Source organism: Mytilus edulis, chromosome 1 (genome assembly GCF_963676685.1).
Source record: "Mytilus edulis chromosome 1, xbMytEdul2.2, whole genome shotgun sequence".
Taxonomy (NCBI): Eukaryota; Metazoa; Mollusca; class Bivalvia; order Mytilida; family Mytilidae; genus Mytilus; species Mytilus edulis.
The window spans coordinates 87516479-87541476 of NC_092344.1; the positions used below are offsets into that span (position 1 = coordinate 87516479).

At 31.0% G+C, this 24998-nt stretch overlaps 2 protein-coding genes across 4 annotated transcripts; one reads left to right on the top strand and one right to left on the bottom strand.

Annotated features, from left to right (window-relative positions):
• Positions 1-2655: 2655 nt before the first annotated feature.
• On the bottom strand, positions 2656-13155 carry LOC139515331 (mitochondrial import inner membrane translocase subunit Tim17-B-like). 2 transcript variants are annotated; one of them, XM_071304903.1, is made up of 8 exons: positions 13014-13155; positions 11848-11947; positions 10640-10703; positions 10024-10152; positions 9553-9588; positions 4736-4810; positions 4211-4264; positions 2656-3299 (listed from the first exon to the last, which is right to left on the bottom strand). In XM_071304903.1, the coding sequence occupies exons 1-7, from the start codon at positions 13037-13039 to the stop codon at positions 4239-4241; spliced, it is 456 nt and encodes a 151-aa protein (XP_071161004.1). In that variant the 5' UTR covers positions 13040-13155; the 3' UTR covers positions 2656-3299; positions 4211-4238. The 2 variants fall into 2 exon arrangements, with proteins under 2 accessions (XP_071161004.1, XP_071160999.1); XM_071304898.1 differs by lacking the exon at positions 4211-4264 and having other exon boundaries at positions 13014-13154.
• A 3551-nt stretch (positions 13156-16706) lies between these two features.
• LOC139493676 (dolichol-phosphate mannosyltransferase subunit 3-like) lies at positions 16707-24663 on the top strand. 2 transcript variants are annotated; one of them, XM_071282039.1, is made up of 6 exons: positions 16707-16770; positions 21327-21366; positions 22161-22283; positions 22831-22860; positions 23133-23210; positions 24503-24663. In XM_071282039.1, the coding sequence occupies exons 2-6, from the start codon at positions 21364-21366 to the stop codon at positions 24560-24562; spliced, it is 294 nt and encodes a 97-aa protein (XP_071138140.1). In that variant the 5' UTR covers positions 16707-16770; positions 21327-21363; the 3' UTR covers positions 24563-24663. The 2 variants fall into 2 exon arrangements, with proteins under 2 accessions (XP_071138140.1, XP_071138141.1); XM_071282040.1 differs by having other exon boundaries at positions 16724-16770; positions 21318-21366.
• The last annotated feature ends 335 nt before the right edge of the window (positions 24664-24998 follow it).

Sequence of the window (24998 nt, forward strand, 5' to 3'; positions counted from 1 at the left end):
AGTTGCATTTATAAAACCACTCAATGAAATACATAATCAATGGTTAGTTTTCTGTTGATGTAATTTCATTAATTTGAGATAAATTCTTTTACTTGGGCACCAAATTGGAGGGCAAATACTTTTATTGAAATAACAAAGTATAGATAAGTGGTGAAAGCAAGGCTGATAAAAGAAACTTCCCTGAATGTAGTGAAAAAATAATGAAATTTGTTTGAAACTTCTTATTTCAAAGTCTAGTGGTCAATATAACAAGTTTAATTGGTTGTTTGTGCAAGCTAACCTCCAATACACAACCAAGGGAAATAACTCAAATTATGAAAACATCATCAGATATTTGGCTCAATTCAACTAGTTTCCTACTTTTAAAAGTGCAGGAGAGTATATGTTATCACTCTTGTTCACAATTAAATTTTTTAGACGTTTCAGGTCATGTGGAATTACAAATAATTCAAGCAGCAATTGCTGTCCTGCTTGTTTTAAAGGTGTTTCATATTAACACTATGTTAGGTAAATGGCAAAGTCAATGTTTTGGTAAAGAAAACCAGCAAAATAAGTCAAGTAATTGTACACTCCATGTACTGTAAAATCTTCCCAAATTGGATTATTTTTTTCAAGCCTTTTTCAAAAGGTTCAGGATACAAAAATCAGACATATTTAATGAAGGACAACAGAAGTGATCCTTATGTGGTACAAGAGACTGCTAGGTAATAATTAAACAATATAATCTTTTAAGAATAATTGTAGCTATTAAGATTAAATGCAACCAGCCTAGTGGTTGAAAACAATGATTTTTAAAGGAAATAAATGGGGAATCAATGGGATGATGTCCCCACTTGAATATAATGTTATAAAGGGATATAACTTGATCTGAGTTCTGTAGTAATAAGCATTGTCTATAAGTTTTATAACATTTGTTTAAAGAGAACAGTAATGAAAAATTTGTCTATTTTTCCCATTGAAAAGGGGCATATCTCTAGAACAGTAAAAATAGATGCCATTCAAATTCAAACTTGATCTGTGTTTTGTAGTAATAAGCATTGTTTAAAAGTTTTATAACATTTATTTAAAGAAAACAGTAATGAAAAATTTGTCTATTTTTCCAATTGAAAAGGGCATATCTCTAGAACAGTAAAAATTGATGGCACTCAAATTCAAACTTGATCTGTGCTTTGTAGTAATAAGCATTGTGTATAAGTTTCATAACATTTGCTTGAGGCAAACTAAAGTTAGAGAACAGAAACCCAAAATTCAGCTATTTTTCCATTTGAAATGGGGCATAACTCTAGAACAGTACAAGTGACGCCACCAAAATTCAAACTTGATCTTTGTTAAGGTATTCGGTTGAGGCAAACTATAAAGAACTGAAACTAAACATTCAGCATTTTTTCAATTTTCCATGTAATGGTAATTCATAATTACATTGAAAAAAGCATGTAATGCTCAATTATTTTTGAATTACATTTGAATTACATGTACGTTTATGGTGTTAAAGATAAGGATTTGTGTTTAATAATATAAATTGTAAAATCATATTTATTTTTTAAATATTGATATCGCATACTTTTTTAATATTTGAAGTCTGTAATTTAATCTGAAGTTTTTATATTATTTTTTTTTTACCTAGACTTTTTTCTAAATAGTCTTATAATTTAAAAACAAGAATGTGTCCACAGTACACGGATGCCCCACTCGCACTATCATTTCCTATGTTTAGTGGACCGTGAAATTGGGATAAATTCTCTAATTTGGCATTGAAATTAGAATGATCTTATCAAAGGGAACATGTATACTAAGTTTCAAGTTGATTGGACTTCTACTTTATCAAAAACTACCTTGACCAAAAACTTTAACCTGAAATTTGCACTATCATTTTCTATGTTCAGTGAACCGTAAAATTGGGGTCAAAACTCTAATTTGGCATTTAAATTAGAAAGATCATATCATAGGGCACATGTATACTAAGTTTCAAGTTGATTGGACTTCAACTTCATCAAAAACTACCTTGACCAAAAACTTTAACCTGAAGCGGGACAGACGGACGAACGAACGGACGGAAGAACGGACGCACAGACCAGAAAACATAATGCCCCTCTACTATCGTAGGTGGGGCATAAAAATGTGAGAATCATATTTTTGTGTTGTTCAGTTTTTAAGAAAGATCTTTCACTAAATAGATTGATAACAATACATCCAATAAATTACTAATAATGTCTCTTCCATGAATAGGGCTACAATACATAGAACTACTATCAATTTTTATGTATTCTGCATTATCAATCTTTTCAGCTTACAGTGGTACCTAACACTACAGGGAGACAACTCTATAAAAACCAGCTGAACCTTTTAATCACATTCTATTGTTAAGGAAATATTGAGCTTCTCAATGATCAAAATTTGTGTTTATCAAACTGTTATATATCCAATGAATTTTTTCTGATAAAGTGTGTGGTTCAAGTTTTTTTTAAATTTTGTAAAATCATTTAAATGTTTTTGTCAAAGGATCATAGTAAACACTTTGTCAAAATTTATGAAAATTAAACGAGCAGAATTAATTTTAGTCACTGTGTTTGGTACCACCTTACCTCATATGAATGTGATTAATGTATCTATATTGAGCATGGTTTATTTGGCATATATAATAACATAACAACATGATTTCTCTAATATTTTATATCAAACATTATGTGGTGATTTCTTTGACAAAAGAAACTATTCCATAAACAATATTTAACAACAAAATACATTTCAGGTCACTAACTTTGAAATCTTTCAAGTTAAAAATATCTCCATGGGGCAAGTAAATAAAAACATGATTATGTATAGATACAGTTCTATAACTTTGATTAAAGCAAAACTGTATATCAAAGTACTCATATAATAAAACTACAAATATCACAATAACAATTACTCAAAAGACATATACATATGTAATTGTTGTACAAATCCAATAGACAGATTCACATGAGTCTGATAATACACAATCTGTCGTAACTCGTGCAGATTTCAATTTAAAAAAAAAAGACATTTCATTATGTGTTAACACATAAGTACTGTACATAGGCTGAAAATTATATCCGTATTAACATGCCCATGGAAACAATATCAGGTATACAAAATCCATTGACAAACCTCCAGAGAATTGAAAACATCAATGAAATAAATAACAAAAAGTGCAATGATAAGATGGCTGGAGATTCATCAATCCGTTGTTTGTCATTGGTAACTATTTTGTTGTTGTCCAAACATGGGTGATACACCTGCTGAAGCTGAGGCATTGGGATCTTCCTGCATCATATTAGCTGAAATTACAAAATGAAAAGTGAATATGAAACTGAGCCAGTTTTTGTAAAATCCTTACCGGTATATAAGCTGTCTTGTAAAAAATTCTTGCTATTACAATTTCATTACATAAAACTGTGACTTACTCATAATCTAAAAACATAATATTATATCAATTACCATTTTATATATTCTTGAAAGACTAAATGGAATGAATAGATGTACATGTACATTGTTAAACTTGAATTTAAAGGAAAGAACATATATACATGAATATATGGCAGTGAATTCAACCAACAAACTCTGCGTCTATTATAAAGATGTTTAAAACATCTTGTTGGTTTGAAAAATGTAAAATCACAAAATACTGAACTCAAAGGAAAATACAAAACAGAAAATCCCCTTTCTGAGAGACTAGAAAAACAAAAGAAACATGTGATTGATGTAAATAAGTGTTCAAAGCAATTGCCAAAAGGAGAGACACAGTTCTGAAATCAAAATTTAGAGGAATAAAACTGTGTTCTTCATGCACTAGAAAATTAGACTAATAGGGTCTATTAACTCTGCAAGTATAATTTTAGTGGTTTAACTATGCTGTGGCAATTTATTACATTGCTGATCAAAGAAAAGTTAGAGACAGTATTTTTGTAAAGCATTTTAAAACTAAAATATGGTAGTTGAAGTTGCTTTGTAGTTATGAAATTTCCACAACATCAAACTCGTTAAAAATTAATAACAAAAACATGTAAAATAAACAGCTGTTTCAAGTTTCTGTTTTATAGCTAGTTTATTCTACCTACAGCCATGGAAACAAAGAATTAACTGGAATCTTATTCTTGTACACAAGTTATCAAACACATAATATTTTTATTTTCTACCCTAAAATGACATCATTTCTAAAATGTATTTTCTTATTAAAGTCGTTATGAACCTTGAAACAACTGTGTGGTTAGAACGTGTTAACCTGGTGGACTGTTACCATAACCTAATGTATGTTTACATTAATTAGTGACTAAAGTGTTATAACATTTAACACATTATGTTTTGTACAAATAAAAAAGATTACTCCTCTTTTTCTAACTATTGCAGTAATTTAGGAATATTTTGCTTTGAAATAAAAACTAATGTAAATCGTTAACATATTCGAAAACACCTTCATCCTTTTTCAAGTCCAGCAACTTTACAGATTTTTTTTTCAAGAAGGCAAATAACGGAAATAAATCTTTTGTTATAAAGCTAAAAAAACACATCCCTATCACTATATAAGACTAGCATTTAAACTATTTTTATACCATGGTCTAGCAATATATTCTGACAGCTGATATAAATAAACTTATTTTGCTTATTCAAAATATTAGACAGTTTCCATAACTGTCAAATTCTAACTCAAGAACCCTTCCACAAACATAAGTAAACAGGCATTTTTAATTAACAATTAAACAAGAAAGGACCATACCTGCATTAAATTGTTCTGCTGAATATCGTGTAAACATAATACCCAATCCTTCAATCACGGCTAGTAATACTCCACCTATAATTATACAATAATGAGTAGTTTGATTATTAAAAATGTATTGAATAGTGAATAATGTAATTTTACTTTTGTTATCAATTTTTTCTTTACTGATCATTTTGTCAGCTCTGAATGAAAGCATTTGGGGCAATCTTTTTTCATTCATACCTAAATCAAGTATTTTAACTGCTAAAATCACTTTGCGTTTTAACTGCTTAATTGGCTTTGATTATGAGGGTTAATATAATGTATGGTGATAATCTGGTATTTAACAGTCATCAAGCTAATATATATTTATTTTACTATTTTACCTACAATATGAGGACTAGAAACTGAATACAAGCATTTTTGCAATTGTGATTTAGTAAAGCATATATGTATTATACATGTAACTTATAAGATTTGGGAAATTTACTGAATGAATTTATGTTTACAAAATTTATCATGCACTTAAAGGGAAACTTCGCAAAAAAATCAAAAATTGATATTATGTCCATTATGTATAAAAATGCTCAAATTTATAGATATTAAAGTTTTATTCCGCTAAATAAGAGATCACCATCGATTTTAAATTTTGAGTATCAGTTCTCTACTCTCCGCCATCTTGTCACCTTCTCCGATGAAAAATCCCGATATGTCAATAAACCACAAAGGAACAAAACTACAGTAAACGATGTAGTCGTAATTGCGTGTCGATATCTTGTCAATCGTACGGTTGTTTTATCTGACTGACTAACTTGATACGGAAAATGGTCTTATATTTTTAAATAACCATATAGTCTGTTATTTTTAAACTGATAATATTGTAATTAGTTAAAAAGTCAAAGTTCAAATCATAAAATGATAAATAAGTGTTCCGTGGAAATTGTTTTCGAAAATCTAATTCGTTCATAATTCTTTCAAGTAATAAACTTTATTTAAATAAATTCGGATCTTCCCTTATCTGATCACCAGCATGGCTAAAGGTATTACTCCCAAAGGTATTGGAAGGGGTGTAAGGTGAGGTAAACGGACAGAAAGTCACAGGACAAAAAGTCACAGGACATAAAGTCACAAATTTGGTAGGACAAAAAGTCACAGGACAAAAAGTCACAAATAATTTATTGACAATTGTTTTAATATATAAGAATATATCTTGAAATATTTACTTTTAAATACATATATTCATATTAAAGTTTAGGAAATGTGTCATTATACTTGAAAAATGAAGATTTATTTAATTTTAATCATGCAAAAGATGTTTTTCTTGGCACCATGAAGCCATTTAAGTGCCAAATCACTTTGACATTTTGTTTTTTTAACAATTATTTGATAATCTTTGATATTTTTTTGATATATTTTGTTTAAAAAGTTGGTTTATATACAATAGTTTAAGAAAAATACAAAAATGTTTTTGTAGAAATAAGCGTTATTTATTCAAAGAAAATAATCAGAAAAAATGAATTGTGACTTTTTGTCCTGTGACTTTTTGTCCGTGACTTTTTGTCTGTGACTTTTTGTCCTGTGACTTTCTGTCCTACATTCTAAGGTGACACGTCCAGGTATTCAATCGATTTCCTGTCCGGCGGGCTTGCAAGTTCATGCATCGTTTCACTTCTGTAGGTATTGATCAGTGTACACGACCGTTACTTATAACTTTCCATTTTGAACTATCAGGTGCATGTATAATATACATTTTTGTCTTGTGTGTCCGAAAGTGATATAATATACTAGTCATTACTGAACTCATACGCTTGTTTATAAATAACATTTCTGGTGTAAAGAATATTATTTATAAAAAAAAAATAATACAAAAAAAATAATTGAAGAAATACAAATCTATTTACATATTTTTCCAAGGGTTATTTGGGAAAATGTAATATATACTCGTTGTCAATAGTTTAGGACAGATTGGAACATACCAGAATTATTGATCTTAAAAAATGTGCGCACTTGTCGACGATTCGTGTATACATACGCCTGGTAGAAAGTTACGGAACTATAGTCAGTAGCGCAATTTAAAATATGTATACATGTATACATTGAACATAAGAAAGAAACATACATTTTGTGTAAATTGTGGTAAAAGTTTTGTAAATAGACTAGTCCATGTATGCCAACAGTATGTAATCAACGAATTCGATAGACTATTGTATACCAAAAGAAGAAGAAGAAAAAAAAGAAACAATTTGACTTTTTGTCTGTGACTTTTTGTCCTGTGACTTAATAACGTGACCTGTGACCTAAACGGACAGAAAGTCACAGGACAAAAAGTCACAGGACATAAAGTCACAAATTTGGTAGGACAAAAAGTCACAGGACAAAAAGTCACAAATAATTTATTGACAATTGTTTTAATATATAAGAATATATCTTGAAATATTTACTTTTGAATACATATATTCATATTAAAGTTTAGGAAATGTGTCATTATACTTGAAAAATGAAGATTTATTTAATTTTAATAATGCTAAAGATGTTTTTCTTGGCACCATGAAGCCATTTAAGTGCCAGGTCACTTTGACAGTTTGTTTTTTTAACAATTATTTGATAATCTTTGATATTTTTTTATATATTTTGTTTAAAAAGTTGGTTTATATACAATAGTTTAAGAAAAATACAAAAATATTTTTGTAGAAATAAGCGTTTTTTATTCAAAGAAAATAATCAAAAAAAAATAATTGTGACTTTTTGTCCTGTGACTTTTTGTCCGTGACTTTTTGTCTGTGACTTTTTGTCCTGTGACTTTCTGTCCTACATTCGATTTAAATACAGGTCAATTTATAACTTGCTTTGGTTCATCGAAGTTAAGAACATAGTAAACTCACAGATTTATATATCAATTAAATTGTTCTCGAATAAAGGACGAAATTCGTCATCATCACAATTGTTCCAACATTCATGTAAAATATATGCAACTGGACGTACACTAATAATCCCCAAGGAATGTGAATATTTTCTAGGAAAACTATTGAGTATCAATTTCGGGATTTATTTTCTTTCTTGATATTCAATGACAGCAATTTAAAGAATAAACTGCTTGTCGGATATTTGTCCGCTTTAGGGGTATTCTTGCAAGTTGAACAGACTTATAATAACATTCAAAAATAGGGAAAGATAACATTAAATTCGTTGTCTTTTAATTTTAAACATCGTTGATCAAATAGTTATTTAAGTATATATATACGTTGGGAGACGACGATTATTATAGTTGTCTCAGACTTTAATAAGGACGTTCCCCATTATGAATAAATTTGGTTGACGTTTATCACACTTGAAAAGAATATCTATTCGTAATTTTTCGATTCCATTAAAAAAATATTTTTTTCTTTATTCGTACATATTATATTCCGCTTCGGTAGAGTTATCTTCAGATAGTTTCATATATTAATTAATACATGGCTTTCAAAAGTCTAAATGTAAGTGTTCTCGTACATTTTTTCGCCTAATAAAGACAAATAAAAATGATTTAGTAAAGCTATTTCTAATTTCTAAGTCCCCCTTTTTTATGAGACATAAATCAAGGACAAGACTTGTATATCATTTCATTCTGACATATGAATTAAGTTTCCCGTCTTTAACCGAAAATTGTGTATTTCTTAGTAAATTAACTTATTTGAATTCAAATAAATAATAGCACCAAATATAATTAAATAATTCCACGGCGACCAATTTTTATTTGTCACCAACTTGAATATGTATTTTTAATGTGTGTATTAAATGCTACCACTGATCCGAATAGACAGTCACACCTGGCAAGGTGTGCCCTAGAGGCGTGGTTAAATACCGAAGTGCAAATAACAATTTACCTTTCAACAAGCCATCTACGAGTATTGCCACAGAACCGTGAATACACACATCGTATAAACCTAGCCATAGCAGAGATAGTAAAAGGTCAATAATAGTACACCAACATATTGTCTTTACAGATTATTTTACTTTAATTTGTTCACCTTATCAGTCCGAAAATGCATTTATTAAAAATAAATTTATAACTTTTTGTGTTGTCTACAAAAATAATTCGAATATATACGTTTAACATAGATAATTTATCTCACGAATGAGTACAATTGAACGTCTGTGCGTTTTATCTTCTTATTATCGGATGGTTATTAGATAAAGCATAAGTCATCGGCGCGCTTACGATTACGTTAAAATATGATTAAAAACCAAGACTTTTAATGATTGTATTTTAAATCCCGGCATGCAAAAATCAGGAGAAAACGTCACGACCTACAGGAAGTAGTTGATATTTTTTCATTAATTATTGAATTTCTCCTTTATTACTGCACATATAGCGATAAAACTTTGTGAATATATATATTATGTCATAATGAACATATTTAAACCATAAGTAAAAAATCGTGAATTTTCCCTTTAAATTACAAGAAGGATTACTGAAACCTATTATATACACTAGCTTTTCACATTAATTATAGACTGTTGCCACGGATGCAATTAATTCATTCTTTATACTTCGACTTTTACCAATTTAAAATATCTGTGAGGCTGAAGTATAAAATTGAGACAGGAAGAAGACATTGTTTCTTTTGATTCTAAAGTACAAAATAGTAGTTGACATGACATAGTTATATTCCTAAAACATGGAATAGGGCAAAAGAATAACATAGGTTTTTTTTCAGGTGATAAAAAATAATAATGATAGATTCCATTTTATAAAAGATTTCCAAATGGATATATAAAAGTGTGCTGCAGAAGAGAAAGTTTAAAACGGTGGAAACCTGCTCTCAAATATATCTTATCAAATAAAGTAAACATACCAACAACTGCAGATCCTAACATTGCTCCAGCTCCATCTGAAAATACATATTCAACATTCACTACAAAGAGTTAATGTCCTTAAAATTTGTTTTAAAAGTGAAGGCAAGCAATTGTTTATAGCATTAGATAGTCCTTAACTGACTGTCAGTAAATATCAATTGGGCAATTGCAATTAATTTTGTAGTGTTAGGCAGTGTTGGGGATATGTCTTTTTATAATTATCTTAATAATCAAACAAATTTATGACGAAATCTGAGAGAACCCTCCCAATTTGCTCCTTGAATTGAGGGACGAAAAACGGTGAATGAACCTGGTGTTGGGAGTAAGGAAATCTTTTTGGTGGTGGGTAAAGTACATGATATCAATTATTGTTAATTCACAAAAAAACTTAAAATAAATAAAACAGTGAGCAAAGAAGATTTGCTTTTCAAATTGTGTGAACTTTTTTTTTTCTCATTATGGAAACTTACGTCTAACAGATAATATTGCCCCAGTTAAGGCACCACTTGTTATGGAATTCCAGGGATCTTCTTTTTTCCTGATGTATACTAAAGAGCAGTCAATGGCAGAGAATAAACCACCCCACACTGCAAAATTTCCTGAAATAATAAAAATTGTATGATTAATTTTTAATCTGACAACATGTTCCCAAGTTAAGGCACCACTCCTGTTTGTAAAAATATTACATTGCTATCTCAAAACTAGCAGAACCTTGCTATTGACATATTGATCACTCACTTGAAGTATTCATTTAACCAGAATGTTGATATTAAGCTACAGATGTGCAAACACATCCAACAATACAACATGCATGCACACATGAATCTTGATACCACATTTAAGTAAGCTTATATTCATAGATCCTGACAAATGTGACATAAATTTCATATATGGCCATTATGTGGAAGAATATATTACTATTGAGCAAACAAGGAGCAAATAAGGGATGAATGTGTAATGGCATTACATGGTACATGTATATCATGCTCACATAAAGCTTGCTAACAATTTTTTTATTTCTAGTTCCAAATGTTGAAATGAGTGAACCATACTTTCTTTTAGAATTTTTAGAAATAAATCTCTTACCTCCAGTTATTGGAGCTCTTTGTCTTAATGTTAAAAAACTTCCAGCTAAGCGTCTGTATGTTCCCTAAAATTATACAAGAACTCATTTAAAATACATTTGGAAACAAAGACAAAAATACCACTATATTTTATTTTTCAAATGAAACAATTATCTGAATCCAAAAGTATATAACAATTAGTACATATAATGGTTAAATGGACTAAATTTAATTATTTATCCCACATCTTATTAATATTAACTAGAGGCTCTCTAGAGCCTGTGTCGCTCACCGTCTATGTGCATATTAAACAATGGACACAAATAAATGTAAAATAAAATAAATGTCAAAATTGTGTTTTGATGATGGTGATGTGTTTGTAGATCTTACTTTACTGAACTTTCTTGTTGCTATAATTATCTTTATCTATAATAAACTTGGCCCAGTAATTACAGTGGAAAATATTCTGTAAAAATTTACAAAAAATTTATGAAAATTGTTAAATATTGACTTTAAAGGGCAATAACTCAGTCTGCACGGTTAGCCACTAGTGCTATGCCCCAGACTAGTAAAATTTCATTCGGACTAGTAAGTTTTTGCAAAACTTTGTTTGGCCAAATAAGAAAATGTCAGAATATTGGTCTTTGGACTAGTAGTTGAAAAAGTTTTTGGTGCAGACTGATAACTCCTTGAGGGGTCAATTGACAATTTTGGTCATGTTGACTTATTTGTAGATCTTACTTTGCTGAACATTATTGCTGTTTACAATTTATCTATCTTTATAATAATAATCAACATAATAACCAAAATCTGCAAAATTTCCTTAAAATTACTTATTCGGGGCAGCAACCCAACAACGGAATGTCTGATTTGTCTGAAAATTTCAGGGCAGTTAGATCTTGATCTAATAAACAATTCCCCCCCCCCATGTCAGATTTGCTCTTAATGCTTTGTTTTCAGAGATATAAGCAAAAATCTACATTTTACCCCTATGTTCTATTTTTAGTCATGACGGCCATCTTGGTTGGTTGGCCGGTCATCGGACACATTTTTAAAACTAGATATCCATTGATGATTGTGCCCAAGTTTGGTTAAATTTGGCCCAGTAGTTTCAGAGGAGAAGATTTTTGTAAAAGTTTATGGACGCCGGACGCCAAGTGATGAGAAAAGCTCACTTGACCTTTCAGGTCAGGTGAGCTAAAAACTAAAGCTTTACTATAGTCAACTTACCTTTGGTGCATTTCTCATTCCTTTAATACCATGAAAGATCCCTCCACCAATACAACCCATAGAAAAGGCTCCACCACAGTCATCTACAATTCTCCAGGGACTAAAAAAGATTGTTATGTATATGTTTAGCAGCTGTCAAATGAAGACTAAGGAGTAAGATGGAATAAATTTAAGTCCTGATATTCTTATGATGATAAATACATATAGATAAACCTGATGAATCCCCTTTTCCTATCAAGAAGGCGAACATCAAAATGGCTTATTGTAATGAGCTTTGTATAAAAAAAAAATCAATTTTATACAATATAATCAATGATATATTTTTCAAAATATGTGAGTTCATGGTCTAGTGGTTAAGATCAATGGCTACAGTAACAATGCTGAAGATCCTGAGTTCGATTCTCACTCAGGGTGCTTAAAGTATCCGTATATCAGAAGGGTGATTTTCACCCTCTTACACACATCTCTGGTACCGAGACCAGAATTTAAACTAGAGTGGGTACTTTAGGGGCCTCGGTGGTTAGTCAAAGTTGCTCCCGTCTGACCTGGAGATCAATCTGCTGATATCACTTCAGTTTGTCTGTTCCCACCCAGCAGCCCAGTGGTTCTCTCCGAGAACTTCGGCTTCCTCTACCATAATAACAGAATCTGCCCGGTGTCCTAACACCCCCTAGTGTTGGGGTGGGGATTGTCCTTATAAATATTGAACATTGTAAATATGTTAGTGACACATCTCCATTAATCCCAATATGAAGTGTTTATGGATTCTTCTGTACCCTCACAGCTATCGAGGGGTTCTTCAGATATCAGAGGAATTTACCAGTACAACATACATACATTTACAACCTTCAAACATTAATATTGCCATTTATTGGTTACTTTGAAAAATCCTCCTATATCATATGACATAGTAGACTAATCTAGTTTTCATTCCATTCAATACATCTCACTATAACCTCTACTAGATTAAATATAAGAAACACTTTTGTTCAATACGCAGTAATTTTCCGCTTATGCAATTATTTACCCTTTCATTTTAGGTGCGAAAATTTCGTATGAATGAGAGCTAATGGTGACATTGAGATATATGTTTTCTGCTTAAATCATTTAAGTATACTCAATATGGACAAAGAACACAGTATGATTGATTTAGAATTAGAAATTACCACGGATCCCTGGCATATTCGTCCATGTCCTTGCTTTTGGTCTCACGTTTTCAACCACCGGAAGTAAAAGGTCAAATCTAAGATAATATTGTTCGACAGTAGATTTACACATCGAGAAAGTTCATTGCACTTGATTGTTTTATGTGGAACAAAGTATCATGAGACATATATTTCTGTGACCAAGATCATGTATAATATTAGTCCATGGTTATAACAAAAAATCACAATTATCAAATATTCAGTTTGAATAGACATAAAATTAAAACAAATCTTTATATATAATTTATTTATGTACTAAACACACTTGCTTACATCCCTAAGCGCTTTTGCCCTAAGGCCTTGGTCTCCTTTCCATTTTAGTGACTTGTATTGTTTATTCCTTCAACTTGTCTTTCTGAATAAGAGACAAGGTGGACCGCTGTATAGCAAACTATATGATAAAACATTGTATTGTATTGTATTGTTGTATTGTATTGTATTGTATTGTATTGTATTGTATTGTATTGTATTGTATTGTATTGTATTGTATTGTATTGTAATGCAATGCAATGCAATGTATTGTATTGTAATGCAATTGTATTGTATGCAATTGCACTGTAATGCTTTTATTGCAATGCAGCAATACAAATGCAATGCAAATATAATATTGCATTGTATTATATTAACTTGCATTACATTGTAATTATCTTGTAATAACATTGTTATTATATTATATTGTATTTGTATCTTATTTTATGATTGTTGTGTGTCATTGTATTGTTGTATTGTATTGTGTTGTAGTGTTTTGGGTACTGCATTGTATCATATTATGTTGCATGTATTGTATTGTATTGTATTGTATTGTATTGTATTGTATTGTATTGTATTGTTATTGTATTGTATTGTATTGTATTGTATTGTATTGTATTGTATTGTATTGTATTGTATTGTATTGATTTTATTGCAATGCAGCAATGCAAATAGAATATTGCATTGTATTGTATTAACTTGCATAACATTGTAATTATCTTGAAATTACATTGTTATTATATCATATTGTATTGCATTGTATCTTATTTTATTGTATAGTTGTCTGTCATTGTATTGTTGTTTTGAATTGTGTTGTAGTGTTTTAGTACTGTATTATATCATATTATATTGTATTATATCATATTATGTTTAATGAGGGGGGGGGGGGGGGGGCAAGGGGTTTAACTGTTATGCTGATATGGGGCATTTTAATTCTTTGTTATCTGTTATTCTGAAAATATATTTACTGTTAGCTGTTATTGTCTTATTCTTTGTTAGCTGTTATAGGACTATTATCTATTTTGTTATCTGTTATTGTGAGAATCTATTTGCTGTTAACTGTTATTGAAAATTGAAATGTTAGCATTTTTACAGCCAATCTTCCGTCGAAATTGAAGATAATTGAAAATTGTGATTTGAATGGATAATAGTCTCATTGGCACGCTTACTGCATCTTCTTACAATGTTTATATCTATTGGGGTCTTTCTACCGGTAATATGGGGTGGCTCTGTATTTGCAGAAGAATTTCAGTATTATACATCACATAAACATATAAAATCAATTGGACCCAGGACCATTCCAGTATATATTATTATTATCCTTTGTAATAAATTACATTGTCTGTGAACATGTAGCAGTTTGTACAAATTATAATTCACTTATTACTTGTTCAATAACTTATAGTATGGATTTTGTTATAAAAAAGGCATTGGTACACCCTATAGACTTTTTTATTCAATGACCACATAATAATCTTTATGTTGTACTATTACACCACTGTCCCTGATTAGGGGAGGATTGGACACCAACTAGCATGCTAAAGTAGACGCAGTCACATTCTGTATGTGCCTATTTCCAAGTCAGGAGCCTGGATTCAGTGGTTGTAGTTTGTTACTGTTGTTACTAAGTTTCTCGTTCACTATTTTGTGGATAAATTAGGCAGTTAGCTTTCTCCTTTGAATTGTTTTATATTACTAAGTGGTGTGGGTTTGAATTATGGCTTTGGGAATTATACAACATCTTTTTCTTTTAGCATTTATATTATAAGTGCTACTCCCTCTCTACATGAAAGAGAACCCTGATCACCATATTTTTAAAAGCTTTTTAGCTGCTTCACATTGCGAAAAGTGAAGCTCAGAAACCATTGATGCAAATACAGATGTGTCTTCAGTTTAATTTTTCGACAAATACCCTTTTTAAAATCCTACAGCTTCTCCAATGCTGTACCCAAATTTTCCATATTCTATAATTTCACATAAGATACATGATTGGTGTTTCACTTGGTGTCATCCAAATTTTCACTAGGTCCAATTTCTATTATACTATCAGAATTCTCACTTGAGTCAATTTCTATTATCAGAATAACCACAACTGGCATGCGTGTTTCAGTTACAAGTGCTGTCTCCAATGATCTGGGTATTTTTGTATTTTATAAGTAAGTTTTATCATGAGGTCATTAAATTAAAAAAATATATTGTGCATCAATGTTTTTTTTATTACTTGTAAAGTATATATATTGCTTTTCAGAATTTTTTTTATCTAAAAATCAAATTGATAATAAAGTGTCACTGGCTGCACTACTTTCAAAAATTAAATAAAAAAACCTAAATCATTAAAAATTGATCCCAGTCAAATGTCCTAGATTAAAAATATCCCTATATCAAAAACAGAAACTAGTAATTTCGTTCAGAAAAATTCAACATCCATACTAAAACTTATTGTACAAGTTACGGAAAAAAATAAACCAAGGCAGAACTGCCTCAACGGCCGAAACGTCTTGTTTACACAAATTTTCTAGGTCCATACCACAAGTTATATACTAAGATCTACGAGTCATCTACTGGATTGGTCCTGGACAGATTCATTTTCATATTTCATTACTGTTATCTGTTATTATCCCTTTTCAATTCCTTGTTATCTGTTTTTCACCAAATCAATTCACTGTTTTGCTGTTATGGGGACCCCCCTTGCCCCCCCCCTTTAATATATTGTCAACCATTGAATCGTTTTGTCATTGTATTGTATTGTATTGTATTGTTGTATTGTATTGTATTGTATTGTATTGTTGTATTGTATTGTATTGTTGTATTGTATTGTATTGTATTGTATTGTATTGTATTGTATTGTATTGTATTGTATTGTATTGTATTGTATTGTATTGTATTGTATTGTATTGTATTGTATTGTATTGTATTGTATTGTATTGTATTGTTATTGTTATTGTAATTATATTGCAAGTATATTGCAATTGCATTGTATTGCTTTTTTGCAATGCAATAATACAAACACAATGCAAATACAATATTGTATTGTATTGTATTAACTTGTATTACATTGTAATTATCTTGTAATTCCATTGTTATTATATGGGGACGAAGTCCCCATTCACAGGTAATTCCTGTCTCATATTATTATATCAGAGACATATAATGTATTTAATAATGTATTATATGTCTCTGATTATATTGTATTGTCTCTTATTTTATTGTACTGTTGTGTGTCATTATACTGTTGTATTGTATTGTGTTGTAGTGTATTGGTACTGCATTATATCATATTATGTTGTATTGTATTGAATTGTATTGTAAACGCTTTAAGTTCATACCCGCTTACAATATCAACTTTGAATAGTCCTAAAATGAATCCGTCCTAAATGTTGATATGTTAATGAAAAGTACAACCCGATACTCTTCAATATAAAGGTTGAAAACAATAAATGTAAAAATTGCAGCTGACGAAATGTGAAACGTGTGAGTCTTAGAGTCAGGATTTCTCCCTAGCAAGCAATCATTTCCATTTAACTGATAAATCATCTTTCTTTACTCGGGTTAATACATTAGAGAAAGATTGGCACATTCATAATCAAAGTCAACTTTCCGGGAGTGTGATATTTCCTTCTAATGAGTAAATTATGTAGTGATGACTGATATTTTGCTGCTTGCTGGCCAGTAAATAGTCCGAGATTACTCTGACGTCCAACGGCTGTTTTTCCAGTCAAGCTGGGTCCCACGGCCCCAGCTTGTCTGGCAAAACAACCGTTGGACGTCAGAGTAATCTTGGACTAGACGTCGGAGTAATCTAGGACTAGCCGGTAGTCTGAGATATTTTACTCAGACGTCCAGATGATGTTTTTCCAGGTAAGCTATGGCCATGGAACGAATCCAGGTCCGTTTGGGCACAATCACGTTCCCCCCTTTCAGTTTCACAACCTACATGTTCGCGCCCAATTTTTATGGGTTTTGTGTTTAACAACTTTGTAATCAAGTTTTGGCAAGCGTATTCCAATAAGTATATTTGTTGTCATTGTCTCAAAATAAAGTGAGACAACGTTTTTTTTTTGTGTTGAATAAATCTAAATCATGTTTTGGAAAGTGTATTGTTAAAAAAAAAGAATAAGAAAAAGAGGCCAGGACGGAAGTCGGGTACGTGCAAGAAGCAGGACGACCCGAAAGGAATAATTACATTGCCGGTATCGGGAGAAAGAGTTACTGAACTATAAGTAATAGTAACGTTAACCAATTTCCCCAGATAAATAGAATAAACAAGTAAACAAAGTGACCACCATTACACATTGTTTCTTAAGAAAGTGAGATTCTGTCTACGTTTTTTTATTGTGTTAAATTGATCTTAATCATGTTTTGGTTAGTGTATTGCTATAACTTTATTTCATTGTTTCAAAACAAAGTGAGATTCTGACCACATTGTTTTTTTTTTGTGTTGAATAAAGATTAATCATGTTTTGGTTAATTGCTATAATTTTTTGTTTTGTTGTTTCAGATAAAAGGGCCAAGCTGTTAAAAAGGATTATCTTTTGTGTTTTTATTTAAAATTTTCAATGTTTTACTCATACCAAGCTAAATTCACGCAGTTTTTACATCAAACCATTTAAAACAACAATCATGATTTTCCATTATTCAACTGGAATTTTTTTTAAATTGGGTGCAAACATGTAGGGTGTGAACGTGCGAGGTGCGAACATATATTGGGCGCGAACAGACCTGATACTGAAACCAGTGGATCAGCCTTTGTATGTCAGAGCAATCTGAGATTTTCGGGCTAGATGGGTCTTTATTAGAGTTGGTCCCTTTTTGTCGCTAAATTTTTTCTTGTCACTTAATTCAGTGAGACCGAGATTATGGCCACAATCAACAAACTGACTATACTGCCATGGATTTGGTGCGCATACTAGACAATCCCCTCCCCCTTTTTCATGTCAGGTCTTTGAGTAGTCAAAAATTAAAATAGGCTTGCCAGACGTCATAATTATCATACACTTGTTTCTATTGTATTGTTTATGATTTATATTGATTATTGCACTTTAAATTGTTATCTTTTAATAAGTTCTGTTTGCAATGTGCCGACATATAGTTATACCCCACGCAACAAAGTTGCGGAGGGTATAATGTTTTTGACCCGTCCGTCCGTCAGTCCGTCCGTCCGTCCGTCAGTCCGTCAGTCCTGTTTCTTGTCATCGCAACTCCTCTCAAACCACACAACAGAATTTCAGGAAACCTTTTCAGATGAAAAGGACATACTATGTAGTTGTGCATATCGACAGGAAATTGCGATTCAATTTTTTTTATAAGAGTTACGCCCCTTTGAACGTATTTGCTTAATGTACTACTGCAACAGTTTGTCATCGCAACTCCTCTGAAACTACACAACAGAATTTCACGAAACCTTTTTAGATAATAAGGACATACAATGTAGATGTGCATATCGACAGGAAATTACGATTCAATTTTTTTTCTAGGAGTTACCCCCCTTTGAACTTATTTACTTTATTGTACTACTGCAACAGTTTGTCATCGCAACTCCTCTGAAACTACACAACAGAATTTCATGAAACCTTTTAAGATAATAAGGACATACTATGTAGATGTGCATATCGACAGAAAATTACGATTCAATTTTTTTTCTAGGAGTAACCCCCCTTTGAACTTATTTACTTTATTGTACTACTGCAACAGTTTGTCATCTCAACTCCTCTGAAACCACACAACAGAATTTCATGAACATTTGTAGATAATAAGGACATACTATGTAGATGTGCATATCGACAGGAAATTACGATTCAATTTTTTTTCTAGGAGTTACATCTCTTTGAACTTATTTGCTTTAAGGTACTACTGCAACAGTTTGTCATTGCAACTCCTCTGAAACTACACAACAGAATTTCATGAAACCTTTTAAGATAATAAGGACATACTATGTAGATGTGCATATCGACAGGAAATTACGATTCAATTTTTTTTCTAGGAGTTACATCTCTTTGAACTTACTTGCTTCAATGTACTTCTGCAACAGTTTGTCATCTCAACTCCTCTGAAACCACACAACAGAATTTCATGAAATTTTGTAGATAATAAGGACATACTATGTTGATGTGCATATTGACAGGAAATTATTATTCAATATTTTTTCTTATACAATTTTTTTTTCTTACACTTATTTAATTTCTCCAATGACAATGTGGGGACGTGGGGTATGTGAGCGTGCTCACTAAGGTTCTTTAATTGTCAATGTGCTGATGGATCTTTGTACGATGTAGATGTATATCCATGGGAAGATGGACTATCCACATACATGAGGGGGGTAATGGGTGTACCTTCATGAGGAATAACGGTAAAAATTCTTGACAAATGGCGTTAACGGTAATTTTTGGTGCATGACGATAAAATATGCACTTTCTTTTAGACGATACAAAAATCGATTTTAACGAATTTTTTTTCTAAAATAACAGTAACAATAATTATTTGAGACATCTGACAAATCACCATAAGCATATTTTGACAAATCACGGTAAAATTTTCTATTGAAATGGATAATCAAACTTCCCATGGATAGAAACAAGTGTTTGTGTTATTATACCATTAATAGGTTATTACTATGCCCATTCTATACATGTGAACCTCCAGACGGGAATTTCAAAAATCCTGTTTTTAAGGGTCCCATTCATTCCTCTCATTGAACATGTTGAAGAGATCAAAATCCTGTGCATAAAATATTTCATGAATGAACATTTTTAGGCACCTTTTATACCCGTTTACAAATGTTTATTTTTAAAGATGAAAAAGTCTGAGTGTATCTTAAGTGTGTAAGGTATAACTAACATTATTTGATTATGCAAGGTGTGTAGATTTTTACCTGGCCTGGCAGAGGCGAAGTAGCAAGTGATAATAGTTTGATTGAACAATAAACAGGTGATAGGATATTAAATACTGGATAGAGTTAATCATATGGTATATGCCAAGGTTTAAAGGCCAAGGTATACATCATACATGTATATACCAGTGTTGATAGAAATTGCTTTATTTTTGTCAAAACATCAATGGGAAGGTTTTGATTGCAAAAAAACTTTTAATTAACTTTCAACTCAGCAAAGAAATACTAGCTATTTCACACTCCGATGCAGACATTATCCGTTTCACAAATGATAAAGGATGTGTTCTGAATGTCAATCTACAATCCTGTCCCCTTTTCATGAATGTGACCTACAGAATTAAGACTTGTAACCGGGTTTGTACTAACATGAGCAACATGATGGGTGCCAGTGTGGAGGAGGATCTGCTTATCCTTCTGGAGATCACCCCCATTTTTTGGTGTGGTGCATTGTGCTTAAGAAGCATTCACTAATCAAAAACAAAACAAAAAACAGAAGATTCTCAGTATTTCTTTCAAGTGCTATCATTCAAATAGAAACTGAAAGGCTACCAAAATACTATAAATATGTAACATTCAGATGGAAAATCAAAAAACAACACTTTAAAAGACAATATTTATATCAGACAATTATTTTTAAGACAAAATTTATTGCTATAAAAAACCTTTAGACCAAAACTTCCCTATCTCATGACCTTAGTTTCACACTCTATCACATTGATGGACAGTTTTGGTAAAGCACAGTTGAAGTCCAGGAGTCGGTTTCACAAAAAAACTTAAGACTAAGTTTGATTTTTAGTATACTGAAATTGTTCATGACTTAGGATCAATCTTAGTCGTAAGTTTTTTTGTGAAACCGACTGCAGAAAATTTCCTATAGTTTATGTAAATTAGGGGGAAAAGTCTTAGCTAGCTGTGTCCTATTTTTTCAGCATGGTCATGATGTAACAACCTATATACAATGTTATTTCTTCGTTATTCAGGTACCCAGTACTCAAATCATAAATCTTTATTGATACATTTTAACATTCAAACCAATAATAAAAATGTACCGTTACAACAATATCCAACTCCAACTTATATTTTGACAAAGGACAGGTGATAACTCTGCTGATTGTAATTCTTCTTTACAGGTATACATGGTATAAGTTGATGATAAAACAGTGCATGTGAAACAAAATGGTAAATATATGTTATGCATATGTGAGATTTATTTTGCTCTTGGTCATATTGGTTCCATAGATTTAATATGTTTGGAAAGTTTTGCACCATGTGCATGAATTAGATGTTTCATAATATTTTCAGTAAAATGTTCTATTGGTAGTTTAAGGTTAAAGCATATTATGGTTCAAATATTAAAGTCATTGTAAAGTGTTTTAATGTTACTTAACAGCTGAAACAACCATAGGCAAATCTTCAACAGAAAGTAAAACATTTGAATTTGTTTTGCATTTATAATGCCTTTATGGTTTTTCCTTGTCGTACATAGAAACATAAGAAAGGAATGTATCTATAGTAATTCCAACAGGAAAAGATTTATCATAAGAACTTACTATCAGAGCTTACACCGTTACACACCAATATATCACTGCAGCAATAACACATTGACCAAGGTATGCTCTATACCATATTCTATTAACATTTTGTTTATACTGTAATCAGAAATTATTGCCAAAAATGCAACAGAGTTATCATCGCAATGATTAAAACTCTCATGTTGATTTTTTTTTATGAATCAAACAGGATATATCAGATTATTGCAAAAATTAAAATTGCATTTTAGTCTAAAATGACAAAATAGCAATGATAAATCACACAATAATTTTAATTTACAGTACATGACTTAAAGACTGAGGAAGCCAGCATGTTTTCCATAGTTAACTCACCACTTAAATATCTGAATTGAATATAGTATGTTTATGACAGGAAGCACCTGTTTGTCACACTGTACAGTTAATTATTGCTTTTATTTCCAGATACCAAAGTTGTTTCAATGGTTGTTTGGTGTTGGTGCCTTCCTGAGTGTGTGGTTGGCAGTAGTATTGGAATATGTTCATGTTCAGTCATCTAGTTCATTTAAGTCATTATTTATTATACCAGTAAGTTCATAAACTTAAGTCAACATTTTTATATAGAAAAGAGCCTAAGCTAAGATAGTAAGATATAAGCAAAATCAGAGAGATATGTGAGCAGTACATCAGTGAATGTGAATTTGCCTTAATTAAAAACGAATTTACTTTTAATGTACGGAATAAAGTAAATTTAGAATAAATCTATAGCAAAAATATTGGGACCAAATGCACATACAATGTTGTAGCTACTTTAAGTAAATTCATTGCTGATTTTACTGTATACTTTAAATAATTTGTGCCATATTTTCTCACATGATGAATTAAAGACCAGGCTGTAATCACAACATTATTAAAATTAGACTTGTAAATTTCTGGAAAAACAACCTTATATTATGAGGTTAATTTATCATACTTTAGCAATGGGAAGTTCTGTTTTATTATCCTAATTTTAAAGCAGTTTGGCAATTTTATATGAAAATGCAAAGTAACAATTGTATTCTGGTTCTGAAATCTTTAATATCTTTAAATATAAGTATAATATATAAAAAGCTTAAATTGTTTTCATCTTTTGTAGCTGCCATTGATTGTTCTAGTCTCATTTGCAGTAAGTATGTTGTATAAGTCAACAGGCATAGTATTAATTAGAAATAAAATACATTAAATTGACTGGGAGTCAGAGTATTGTGTCCAGTAGAATAAGAATTCTTCCTGCAAACTGGAACATTGTAAACTGGAACATTAAAAATCAGGCTCAGCCTGTCATAGTATAAAGTATGATTTATGTTCATATAGAATTAACATGTTCTCCCTGAATATGCAATTAGTTTGCCATCTGTCATAAACTATCTTATAAGGTATCCATGTACTTTTTTGCAGATATATTCTTTAGGTGTTATCATATATAGAGTTGCCATATTCAATAACTGTGAAGAAGCATCAAAGGAACTTCAATCGGTAAGATCTCAATTTATCAGAAAATTTAATGTTTGTATGATTGATTTCCTTCATTCATCATTCCTTACATTTCATTACCAAATATTGAACAAACCTATCAAAATTGTTGAAAATAGATAAATGAAGATATGATATGAGTGACAATGAGACAACTCTAACAAGTCATAATTTGTAAAAGTAACAACTTTAGGTCAAAGTAGGTCTTCAACACAGAGCCTTGGCTCATACCAAACAGCAAGCTCTAAAGGGCTAAAAAAAATGACTAGTGTAAAACCATTCCTATTGAAAATGCCTATATATAATATGGTTTGCATAGGCAGCAGCCAATTTAGTCTGGTATGGAACTATTAATTAAATGGGTTATTGGCAAATATCCACTGTGGGCTATTCCAGAAAAAAAATGTATGGGGGGGTTGGAAGGCACATTATATTAATAATACATGGGTGATGGGTATCAGAGCAACTTTTCAGACTATAATGCACTATAATTCTCAAATACAATTGTCTGGGTGGCGGGTGCTGACAAAAACTGCCTTCCAACACCCCCATACATTTTTTTCTGGAATAGCCCTGTCTGCTTGACATTATATTTGAGGGGGGGGGGGGGGGGAAGGACCTTTATCGGTACTCCAGAATTTGTTTTAAATCTCGGGATTTCGGGATTGATCCTTTCAGGATCCGGGAATTTATTTTTTCAAATTTGGGGATGGCAGGATTTAAATTTTTTAAATTCGGGACCTCAGGATTTCATGTTTTAAGTCCAGGATTTCAGAATCAGGACCCCTTCTACCCCTTCATATTTGACAAAATGATTGTTTATAATCAACTTAGAAGCACAACAAAGGTTAAAACTAAGTATATATATTTTTAGCTTTTGTCATTCTTTTATCAACAAATTTCTATTTTTTTATGAATAACTTTTTTTTTAATTCATAACTTAACAAACTCACTGAAATATACACTTTCTGCTAAATATGATTTCATTGGACATTTACTGACCATTTATTATGCCCACAGAATTATCTCCCTTTAAGCCCAAAAATTGAAACATATTTTAGGTCAATATATATTTGGCTTATTATTTTAGGTTGAGACAATTGTTGAAATAAGAAGAAGAAAAATTCTACCATAATCTTGTTTACTTGACAACTGTGGAACAGTTTGATATACATGTAACAAATTGAAATTGAGTCATAATAAATCTGAATTGAAATAGATAAAGAGAACACTTGCACAAGTTATATAAGTGATACCAATATCAAATTTATAAAGATTTTTTATTCTTTTTTCAGCAAATAGAGGAAGCCAAAACTGATTTACAGAAGAAGGGATTCAAGTTTGACAACACATGACTTCACTAATCACAGATTATTTTTATATAAACAATATTTACAAAACTGTACATATAAAACTGTAAGAAATATTTGTTCCAATAAATAAAGTGGATCTGGTATATGTTCTTGTTTCTCATTCTGCAAAAACCTTTTAGTTGACCAATTGTTATTTAAACTCACAACTGGTCCAAACCTTCTTAGTGTTTATACCACATCTCCTTATCTTTTACATGTGGGTTTTGCTCATTGTTGAAGGCTACACAGTGTAGTTGCTAACTTCTACATCATTAGGTCTGTGGTAGGTCTGTGGTGGAGAGTTGTCTCATTGACAATCATATCACATCTTATTTTTATGTTGAAATCTGTTGAAATCAAAATTGATTTGATTAATGAAAGTAAAGTTACCTGAAATGAGTTGTTTTACTTGATTGATTCTAACAGCCAACAATTTGTG

What these genes read in the sequence shown, in the direction of transcription:
- LOC139515331 (XM_071304898.1), bottom strand. Translation starts at nt 13,039, where the DNA reads ATGGACGAATATGCCAGGGATCCGTG. An exon ending in GAATATGCCAGGGATCCGTG is followed by an intron (nt 11,948 to 13,013) that starts GTAATTTCTAAT and finishes AATCTTTTTTAG; the next exon opens with TCCCTGGAGAATTGTAGATG. An exon ending in AAGAGCTCCAATAACTGGAG is followed by an intron (nt 10,153 to 10,639) that starts GTAAGAGATTTA and finishes TTATTATTTCAG; the next exon opens with GAAATTTTGCAGTGTGGGGT.
- LOC139493676 (XM_071282039.1), top strand. An exon ending in AGTCATTATTTATTATACCA is followed by an intron (nt 22,284 to 22,830) that starts GTAAGTTCATAA and finishes CATCTTTTGTAG; the next exon opens with CTGCCATTGATTGTTCTAGT. An exon ending in TTGTTCTAGTCTCATTTGCA is followed by an intron (nt 22,861 to 23,132) that starts GTAAGTATGTTG and finishes ACTTTTTTGCAG; the next exon opens with ATATATTCTTTAGGTGTTAT.